General features: G+C 37.4%; 1 protein-coding gene across 5 annotated transcripts in view; it reads left to right on the top strand.

Moving 5' to 3' along the window:
• Positions 1-11,611, top strand: part of ARHGAP24 (Rho GTPase activating protein 24) — a 434,153-nt gene that overhangs the window by 401,611 nt on the left and 20,931 nt on the right. For all 5 annotated transcript variants that reach the window (XM_031024193.2, XM_006729741.3, XM_081812191.1 and 2 more), the window contains one exon: positions 10,985-11,117. In XM_031024193.2, the coding sequence (XP_030880053.2) occupies positions 10,985-11,117 (133 nt within the window). The remainder of the gene's footprint in view (positions 1-10,984; positions 11,118-11,611) is intronic.

Genomic DNA, 11,611 nt, shown 5'->3' with positions numbered 1-11,611 from the left:
GTCATTTAGTCTATACATTGAGAAAGCTTTTGTGTTATAACAAGAGACTGTTGAAGTGTTTGGAGAAGGAATGAGTTTTGCATGGACTTGGATGGTTTGGGTGTTGATTTGTAGACTCACCTGGCTGTATCAGCAAATCCTTTTAAGTTCCTTCTAACACTATTAGTTAGAGATTCAGCGATATAAAACCAGGCATCTATTTACTTTTCTCCTCTATAAGACACAAAAGCTTTTTCTACCTTGCTGACTTTACTGGAAAAAAAATAAGGTTTCTGGAAAATAATGTTTTATCTTTTATTGTTTTTCCCAGAATCAGATAAAGTTTTCCAAACGTGTGGCAGTTATGGAAGGAAATGGGCAATATGCAATAAAATCAGTGTTAGGGACACATTAATAAGGAAAAAATAGGTATATATATAAAGGAAACTTTGATTGCTATTTAGTTTTTGTTAGCTAGAAAATTATTGTGATATTTGGCTCTTTTTATTTTTTTAAATATTTTATTTTATTTTTATTTTAAAATAGAAAGATTAAAGTATGTATGTAGGTTTTAAATGCTATTAAAAACATTTAAAAATAATTTTTTTTTTTTTAGCATAAATATACCCCCTCAGCACCAGAACCTCAACAATGCTTCTCGGGGGAATCCTTGGTTGCATAATCTGAAATCTCCAGGAAAAAAATAAATTGTTGAATGTATTATGATGATCACATTTTTTTTGTTTCTCCTGAAATTCCATCTGCAGAGTTTAATAAAGGGAAAAATATGTAAGCAAACAATATAAAATTGTGAAGTAACTAAATGCAGCTGTAACTTTTTATTGTAGCTAAGCCAAGTTCATGAACTGTTTGCAAAATTTTGAGGACCATATGAAACTGAAATTGCAACCCATAGCACTTCAAGTCCTTGGTGCAATTGAAGCAAGAAAGGGCTATGTGATAAAGTCTCATGTATATACATTTACTAATGTAAAGACATGGAAACTGGTAGAGCCGTGTAAACTCTCTATGAAAGAAGCCTTCAGGGTCTGTATGTCAGGAGTCAAATGTTAGGAAAAATAGCATATCCCATTTAAGCAAGAACTGAAAGCTCACCACTTACAAAATCTAAGTAGATAATTGCATAATCACAGTATACTTAGATGATATAGAGTATTTCGTCCAGTTATTTTATATATGAGCCATTCCTAGAGGAAATGTGAGGTGAGCAAGAGATGTCTAACACCACCTCCCCCAAACCATAGTCACATAATCCATTGAATAGTAAGTGCTATTTTCTTAATATCATCTTAAGTTTCCTATAATGGATTTTCTTATATCCCTTACTGTGAATAGTCTTTTTATACCCACCTAAAAATAAGTCATCTAGGTCAACAATAATCTTCTAGTCTTTTTAATCATTCTTACATTTTTTGGCATTTATTTTACACTTTGTGAGTTTAGGAAATTATGTTCCATAGAATAGCGAGGGAAAGTGCTAATGGGTAGATGTTACTTCGGCATAACTCCCAACCTAGATTAAGAATGCTCATAATTGGGGCACCTAGGTGGCTCAGTTAGGCGTCTGCCTTTGGCTCAGATCATGATCCTGGAGTCCCGGGATCGAGCCTTACGTCGGGCTTCCTGCTCGGCAGAGAGTCAGCTTCTCCCTCTGCCCCTCACCCCGCTCGTGCTCTTTCTCTCTCATTCTCTCTCTCTCAAATAAATAAATAAAATCTTAAAAAAAAAAAAAAAAGAATGCTCATGTTTAATAAAAACCCAAGCAAACTCTCTGCTTCATCTGTGGGCAACTATAGATACTCTGTGGAACTCAAAGGCTTGAACTTTCTCCTAAAACAATTATAAATAAATGCAGTGAAGATCTGCTGGCACTAATTAGCGAGAACAAAGTCCAACATGTACAGTCGATCAAGAAGTGTCTTAGTGTTCTTCAGACCTGACTAGGTACATTTTATTTTAATTCTACAAAAAATAAAATATATATTTATGTGTGTGCATGTGTGTATACGTGGTGTGTATATGTAGGATGTAGAGATACCCACACACCTAAAATAGAATCTCTGTGGTTTGTAAACAGGCTATCACTAATCCCTAATCTCTTTATCATTGGTGACTTTCAAATAATTCCTTAGGTCAATCCTTTTTCTAAGCAATTATATGCATCGTTGATATGAGTAGGATCTCAGTTTAATAAGAAAATCTTTGTGGCTTCATTGAGTTCAGCTTTAATTTCTATAGGAAAAATTTTTTTATGACTTGACTCTTAAGAGTTTGGACAATATTAATGTCATTTATAGTATAAGACTGTATCATATACATTTGAATATTGCTTCTAAGGTAAATAATTTGCATGTAACATTGATACTTAGGTCCCAAATCACCAGAGTTGAAGGGACATACTAACTCATTTTAATAGCCATGTTGATTAATTTACTAACCAACAACACTTATGTTCTTTTTAAATTATTCATTTTTATGGAGATATAATTGACATACACCATTGTATAAGTTTAAGGTATACAATGTGGTGGTCTGATACATTTACGTATTGCAAAATGATTACCACCATCATGTTAACTAACACCCCATCAGGTCACATAATTATAATTTATTTTTTTGTGCCAAGAACTTTAAGATCTAGGCTCTTAGCAACTTGGAGTTTTATAAAATAGCATTGTTAACTATATTCAGCATGCTGTGCATTGGACCTCCAGAACTTATCTACTTAAGGTTTTAGTTTTTTGTTGTTGTTGGAAGTGAATGCATATGTATGTACAAGATAGCCTGTTAAAATAGTTGTACTGATATAATACTGCTTTAAGGAAACTTTTGTGAATATTCTACATCAAGCCTTATAAATGCCTCAATCCCACTAGCCTTTCCTCTCCAGTGAAAGCATCTTGGTACTATAATGGAAAAAGTCAGATTTGATTTTTATTCTTTAATATAAGAATTTAATTTACTTAGACATATTAGCTATTTATAAAGTGAATCAGTGCTCTGTAGCTCAAACTAAATAAATGATGACAACTCTAATGACTATAAAGTAAATACATACGTTTCTTTGTGATGTATATTTATCTATATATGCTTATACATTTGCCCTTTGCATTCAAACATAGTATTCAAAAGCTATACAGCAAGGCATTTTACTTGTCATTTATATTTATTTGTTACTAATGATTACCACCTATATGTGTATGTTCAGGGGACTGGGCATAGGAAGACAGGCTTGCAACAGAAAAACCAGCCAGCATTATGTTACATTATTGGAGATGAGTGATATGAACTTGAACTTGAGCAGTGTCACTGAGCTTGCTGAAGAGGGAATTGATTCATAAGGTACATCAGAATATATAGGATCCAGTCATGAGTGTTTTTTAAAACTTTCCAGGGGATTCTAATGTGCAGCTCAGTCTGAGAATCACTAACCACTGTTAGATTTAGGGTCTCAGGAAAAGCAAAATTTAGGCTGACTTCTAGTTTTCTTGTTTATATGTGTGAATGATGCCATCCATGGTTGAGAAAATGGCTAAGATGGTTGCAAGGTTTTTTGCAAGGTTTTTTGTTGTTGTTACACAGCTTTGTTTACATGGAGTTCAAAGTATGTATGGAACATCTACGAATTCGATGGAAAGGTCTGGTGTGAAGAGGTGTACTTTGTAGTTATTACAGAAAAGTGATAGTTGAGCTCACAGAGTGTGCATAGATTCCAGAGGCCAGCAGAGGAAGAAAAACTGGGGAGCTGGCTGGTAGGGAATGACGGCCAAGTAGGAGGAGGAGAGTGAGGTGGCAAATAACAACAACAACAACAACAATAATGAAATGAGAGACATCTATGGGAAGTATGCATCAAAAATAACAAATGGACAAATATCCATGATTTTTTTTTTTCAGTTTGGGGATGTAGCTACTTTCTATTTGAGGGTTCTATTATTTGGACTCACCAAACCCATATTGCTCTAAAGAATCCCTTCCTACAACTATACAACAGAGTATTTTATCTCTTAGTTTGTGTATAAGATACAGATGCATGCATGTGCTGATGTGTATGGTATGCTTGTTGTATATAAAACTATCAAATATTCTTTTTATGTGTTTAGCTAGCATTGTAAGAGAAGAGTCTTTAGGCCCACATACATCTATACATATAAGTAATTCTAGAAGTAGGAAAGGAAGGGTCAATGTGACAATTTTATTTAAGTGTAACAGCGTCTCTCGACCAACGTTTCTCCCGCCTGTCTTCTATCAGGGAACACTGGACAGACGAGTGAGTAACTAGTAGCTTCCCATGGGTGATAGAGTGGCCAGATTTAAATTTGTGAACTTGTGACCATTCTACATCGGAATTGCCTCCTGTCCTTGGAAGTTTTCTACCTCAAATACGCGTTCCATATTGATGTTTCTCAACCATGGCAGCACACGAGAATCATTTGAGGAGTTTTTTAAAAGTCTCACTGCCCCTACCGGTTCTAACAGAATATATAGGACCCAATCACCGGTATTTTGAAAAACTTTCTGTATGACTCTAGTGTGCAACTAAGGTTGATCACTTTTTTCTCTATCACATTGATCTATCTGACAATATTTCCATAAATCCACATTATCTGAAAGTGCGTTTCTAACTTTCTGCTAACCTTTCATTACCTAGTACCCACCAGTACTATTAATGGTTTTATAGGTAAGCTCGCGAGATGTGGATTTGGGAGTTATATTAGCCACCTCAGGCTGCCATGACAAAATGCCACAGACTGGGTGACTTAACCAACAGAAATTTATTTTCTCATGGCTCTGGAGGCTGGAAGTCTGAGATCCAGGTGCCAACTCAGTCAGGTTGTGATAAGGGCTCTCGTTTTGGCTTGTAGACAGCTTCTTCTCCCCCTGGGCTCACGTGGTCTTTTCTCCTTGCATGTGTAAGGGAGCAAGGGCTTGGGGGACAAGCTCTCTGGTGTATTTTCTTTCTTTCTTTTTTTTTTTTTTTTTAAGATTTTTATTTATTTATTCGAGACAGAGAGAATGAGAGAGAGAGAGAGCACATGAGAGGGGGGAGGGTCAGAGGGAGAAGCAGACTCCCCGCCGAGCAGGGAGCCCGATGCGGGACTCGATCCCGGGACTCCAGGATCATGACCTGAGCCGAAGGCAGTCGCCTAACTGACTGAGCCACCCAGGCGCCCTGGTGTATTTTCTTATAAGGGCATCAGTCTCATCAAACCAGGGTCCTATCCTCATGACCTCTTCTAACCCCAATTATCTCCCAAAGGTTCCGTCTCCAAATACCATCACACCAGAGGTTAGGGCTTCAACAGATGAATGAGGGAGGACGCACAACTCAGTCCATAGCGGAGATCATCGTGCAGCTCTCCGTCTTCATTACTTTTAAACTGGAAGGCTTGTTTGGCACGAGCACTGATTCAGTGTAGTCCAGACAGGTAAAAGTGTCTTGTTGTTGTTGTATATAATTCAGTGGTGACACATAACAACACTGAGCCATGACAGAACCAGATTCAAGTTGCACTGCTGAAATGTGTAGTGGTTTTGACAAATATGTAAAAAAAATAAATAAGTTTGAACAGAACCAGGCTTTTCTTTTCTTTTCTTTTTTTTTTAAAGATTTTATTTGTTCATTTGAGACACAGAGATACAGAGAGAGAGAGAAAGCATGAGCAGGGAGAGAGGCAGAGGCAGAGGGAGAAGCAGGCTTCCCGCTGAGCAAGGAGCCCGATGTGGGGCTCGATCCCAGGACCCTGGGACCATGACCTGAGCTGAAGGCAGATGCTTAACCGACTGGGCCACCCAGGTGCCCCAAGAACCAGGCTTTTCTTGTAAACATTCAGTTTCATTTGGAACTGCTTACTACCTTCAGATATGTTCTTCTATGCCTTGGTGAATCTGGTGGAAAGAACAACATGTTGTTTAAGACAATTTGACGGCATCTTCATCATAATCGTGTGGCTGAATGGCTTCAGTCTCCTATATGTTCTCCCTGGATTTGATGGACCTGACATTATTTTTTAATTCCAAGCGAATTTTGGGTCATCTCATTGTTGTGTGTGTTGCAAATAAGTTCACGTTATCTTTAATAATTTCCAATGTGGGTGCATTGGAAATTCATTCTATTCAGTGAAATCAAAAGATTATATTGTGCTCTGTGCATAGCATCCAGGGTGAAAAATTCCCATTTCTAATTTTGAGGCTTAAGAGTTTCAAGGTTTTGCCTGTGTAGTCTTATACTTGTAATTACTGTGGCATTTGAACTGATCCATAGATGAGAGTCTATTTATCAGGGAAGGAAGGGGTGGGAATAGTGGATGAACAAGGAAGGATTGTTGTCAGACTTCTTTATCCCTGTTCAGATTGGTGAGAGGCCTATATGGTACATAGATTATAAATAGGGCAGGTGATTTCCAGGAACTGTAAAGAACATTCTTAAGATCTCACACCTGACAGCAACTTAGCAGCTAGATTTTACAGGAAGGGTTAAGAAGTAGGGGCATGGTATGGAAAAGTATTGTTGGTGATTAGTTAGAGATATAAGCCCAAGGGGGACAAAAAGATCTATGTTGTTCATTTCTGTTTCACCCAGCATGTGGCATGAAGCCATGCCCACCATAAGCATTTGGGAACTACTATTGGTAGAAGGATTCCAGAATGACCAAAGGCACACGCATGAGAATATAAAATTAGGTCATTTAGTGAAAGTCTCATGAAATCCTCCCTTTAAGCGTGGTAAAAAGACTATACGTGAGGAAGCAGGACTCAGAAGTAGAGTCCAAGTACAATATAAGAGGAAAACAAAACCCAAATGTTGATCAATTAAAGGACACATGCTTCAGAGCATCTCCTGCTCTGCGGGCTCCTTTACTCAGGATCCTGGGGGCCTGTCTCTGCCTCTTTGCCACCACTGGATAGAATGTGCCTGATTATTCATCTTAATTTCTGAAAACAGATTCTACCACCAGGTGAGTGAAAGAGACCTGAGATTTGTATAATGATTTTGCATTAGCAAGTAGTCTTGAATTTCTACCAGAAGACTTTAAAACCTCTCATAACTTAGTGATTAGCCAGAAAGAATTTCATACCAGGGTGGTTTCTTGTTCAAGTACCCAAAATAGGGTCAGTAACAGGACCTGCTCACAGGCCTGATGTAGAGTGAGGTATGTATAGGGCGTGTTGCTGCTGCAGCTCTTATTGTTATTATTGTTATTAATTATTATTAACCAGGTTAGGTATCTTAATTCTTAATAGAATTCTTAGGTATCTTAATTCTCTATTGTACACTGACTTACGCCAGTGTACAATATGAAGTTCAGTCACTTCACCTTTTTTAAAAAAAAAAAAATAGGCTCAATGCAGGGCTTGAACTCATGACCCCGAGATCAAGACCTGAGCTGACATTTAGAGTCGGACACTCAACCGATTGAGCCACCCAGGCGCCCCATCATTTTTCTTTCTTTGATAAAGACTGAGATACATTTCTCTGGGACAAAGATGACACGTTCCCCTAGGTACATTGGGCAATTACCACACAACATTAGTATTTACTTATTTGGATGTCCATAGTAAGCAAATATTAATTAGTCAGAATCGTGGGTTTTCAGTAAGAGATAGGCTGGACAGTGAGATGCAGATGGCTGCCATTTTGTACAGCGGACATGCAAAGAGATTTTTCAGACAAGCACCAGACTTCCCGCTGCAGTAGGTGGCTTTCTGGCAAGAAGGGCAGATGGACTGTGAGCCCCTTGAGGTGAATCAGAACCGGCATACGTGCTGGAGTCTTCCCAGAAGCAATTGTTTTCTTCCATTCAATGGGAAAGGACAAAGCCAAAAAAGAACGCGAGGAAAATGTAGGTGTTTCTATTTCCACAGAATAACCTAAGTTTAATAAAGCCCAAAAAAAGAAGGTAATATATTTTTAAGTTTTAGCCCTTAAGTAAAAATTTAATAAGCTTTGTTAATTGAAAAAAATGGAAAAGTATTTGGTCATTTTTTCTTCATCATTTCTATATAACTAACCATGTGTGGGTGTGTACTATAATGCTAGAAAGCTAATGTAACGCATCACTTTAGGGAAGGAATAAAATCATCATCCCGACCACGTCTCTTACCTTGATTCATAGCTCAAATATTTCTATTCTTGGAACATTACTGCAGCTCTGGTGCTAAGAAAATTGCTGGTGGATGAAGAATGATTCTGCAGCCTTTCATCCTTCGCAATGTTCGCGCCCTCTCACTACTCTAACTTTACAATGGTGCCATCTAGTGTTCACATGTCCTCAGTACTCTAGCTCAACTTCATTAGAAGCCAAATAATACAGTAGCAAGCAAGTTACCTTAAAAACAGTGTGCCATTAAAGAGGGCACGTACTGCATGGAGCACTGGGTGTTATACGCAAACAATGAATCATGGAACACTACATCAAAAACTAATGATGTCATGTATGGTGATTAACATAACATAAAAAAACTAATAATGTAATGTATGGTGATTAACCTAACATAATAAAATAAAATAAATAAATAAAAAATTTTAAAAAACCAGTGTGCCGGGAACAGTCAATGTAATGAATAGTCAGTCATTGAAACATGAGAACAGAATTTTTCATTAAATGTATATTTCTTATTTATCATTATTGCCTCATTTATTACATTTCCTTCACAAAGATTTTTATATATTCTATTTATATAGTCAGACAAATTATAGATAACATACTCCATGTATTGAAATTATACTTATTTTATCTTTTATTTTTATATTTTTCTCTGTACCTTCCTGTAACTCTAACACAATGGTCATTTTCTTTGACGGCGACACAACCAACCTAGTCATGGGTTGGGTTGGATTAGAGCAGAATCAAAAGATGGAAATCATTTATTGTAATATTTGATTGCACTGCCTATCCTGTCCCAGGTTGTGGTTTTGTTAGTGCTGATGATTGTACCTTCAAGGGCCAGGTTCTTCACTACATAGCCAGAGAAACACAGAAGGGCTTTGATATGCATAAAATAGAGTGTTTAAAAAAAAAAAACCACACACAAAAAAACTAGTCTTACCATTGACACTATGTTAGGACTATCTGTTTAAAATATTTTGTAGAAAGTAATTTATGGAATTAATGAGCTTAGGCACAGTTTTCAAGATGTCCCAGAGATGTGACTTTTATTTTCTTTACTAGCCTTTGAGTTGACTTCTATATTGCCTATCAGTTCGGAATTTTAAAGGGAAAAAATATATTTATTTAATCATGAAAGAACAAAATTAATTTAAGACAGGCCCTATCAGATTACCTCCATCATTTTAACATCTGCAGAATGGTTGACAAAACACCTGCTTTGACTGACTTCAACACTGAAATGAAGCAGCTCAACCTTCACCCTGTCTGATATGGGGGAAGGTGGAGTCCCCGGCTCTAAGAGAATGCTGCCTACACGCAAAACTCATCCAGTGCCACTCTGAACTTGGCTCTCCCTTAGCTTTTTGTTACCTCCTCAAGGACAGGATGTTCCCTCCCACTTTGGGCTCTGTTTACCTGCCTTCCTTTAATCGGGAATGCATTCTTCTGTGCTTCTGCTCTCACTTGGTTAATTATTACAACCCTTCAGACCTTGACCTATGAATCATTTCCTCAGAGAAGCCCTCCAACCCCTAATTAGTCCTCTCTTGTTATTAGATATCATCCAACACTTTTCCTTATTACCACTCACCACACTTTGCAATTATATGCTTGTGTTATTATCTACTTAATATGCCCTGTCCCTACTAGATTATAAATTTCAAGCAGGCTGAAATAATCTTTTTTTAACCATTTGGGGTCCTAGCCACTGTGTGTTTCTGTAGTTCAATACAGTAGTAGGCATGTGGGAAATAGCTGATGAAATCCAAAATTGAGAACTGAGATGCCCATTGTCCCAGCCCCTGTAGTTTTGTGATGGCAACTCTGCTTCCATGTCACCCTTGAGGCAAGAGAATATTCACTGAGGCAGGAAGTTCAACTGTATGGTAGCTCTCAAGGTATAGCCCTCTGGGGACATGTCACTTCCTGCAACACCGTCTGGGAGTGGGATGTTCATTCTCAATACCTACAGAATCCCTGACCTTGTTCACTGCTGCTCTTCAACTTCTCAAGGTCAATTGGCCTTTCACTCCCTGCCCACCAATTCCTCCTTGCCACATTTCTATTCCCCTCACTGAAAATTAAATAAACAAACAAACAAAATACACCTCTTGTAGTCTTTACTGTCTGCCATCTTCATGGGATTAACATGGAGATAGAGAGCACAAAATGTAAATTAGTATTTTAAGAAATTATCCTGTCACTCTGGTGGTCAATAGGGAATAAATTTTGCACATTATACAAAGGACAGGTTGTGTTTTCATTGTTTCTTTTTGTAGTACATTCCTTCTCTTTCTAGAAGACCCTAAGGATTCCCAACTGTCTTGGAATATTAGACAAGAGATCATGCTGAGAACCAATCATTTCAAAATAAGTTCTGCTTAAAAAATTCGTAACATGTCATACTAAGTTTCTGATATCTATAACCAGTCACCAATGTCTTCTAAAGAGTAAGAAATGAAGCCAGGATTCAGAACTGATTAATTGTGACACTGAATACATGCATGCATAGATGGATTTGGTATTTTTTGTAAATTGTATTATATTTCATTTAAAGTCTGGTATATTGGCATTGCTTTCCAAAGTTAACACTTTTGCTTAACATCGAGTACACACAAAAGAAAAGTCCTTGCCCTTCTGAATATTTTCAGACCACACTGAAGCTTCCAGAGTCCCTCCAGATCCCTCTCCTCTCCACCTGTGGTAGCATTTCATAGGCCTTATGAAAGTGTGTGCTTCTTGAAAGCTGAACTTACTGATTGAATTGCCAACTCGTATAGAATTCTGACTCTTCAATGTGTATTTGATGAAAAACTAAATCGGATAGCATAAAGTTTACTCCAAAGAATATCTTCACACTTCTATCTCCACAGCAACACGGACGTACACACAGTGGCGTCACTTCTTAAACTCTATCTCCGAGAACTTCCAGAACCAGTCATTCCTTATGCAAAGTATGAAGATTTTTTGTCCTGTGCCAAACTGCTCAGCAAGGAAGAAGAAGCTGTAAGTTGATGCATTTCTTTCTTAAAAAACCTTCATTTGGCTTTCTTGTCAATGTTCTTAGTTTTTAATTTGTAAATTTCCTTTTGTCCCATCCTTGGATTATTTTCCACTAATGTATTTATTGATATTGCACACACTTTGATATTACACACACAACTCAGGTCCCATTTTTTAATCCCCTCTCTTATCAAAAAGAAACTGCAGGTTAATAAATGAAATGAACCCTCCTTGCCCACTTTGCTCCTCTAAATAGTTAACTGTGTGCTACATCAGGCCAAACAGTCCATGAACAAAGTGGATTCCTTATTTCATATTCTCTTTTTCATTGTGTGCCCCTCTAAATTACCTAGACAATGCCTTCTACCAAATCTTAGGTACCATTTTTTTAAAACAGCTTTATTGAGATATAATTCATATACCATATAATCACCTATTTAAAGTGTACAATCAGTGCATTTTAGTATACAGTTGACCCTCAAACAACAGGGGTTTGA

This window comes from Leptonychotes weddellii, chromosome 2 (assembly GCF_054177405.1).
Source record: "Leptonychotes weddellii isolate Sample4059 chromosome 2, ASM5417740v2, whole genome shotgun sequence".
NCBI lineage: Eukaryota > Metazoa > Chordata > Mammalia > Carnivora > Phocidae > Leptonychotes > Leptonychotes weddellii.
This window is presented reverse-complemented; position numbering and strand designations above follow the sequence as displayed.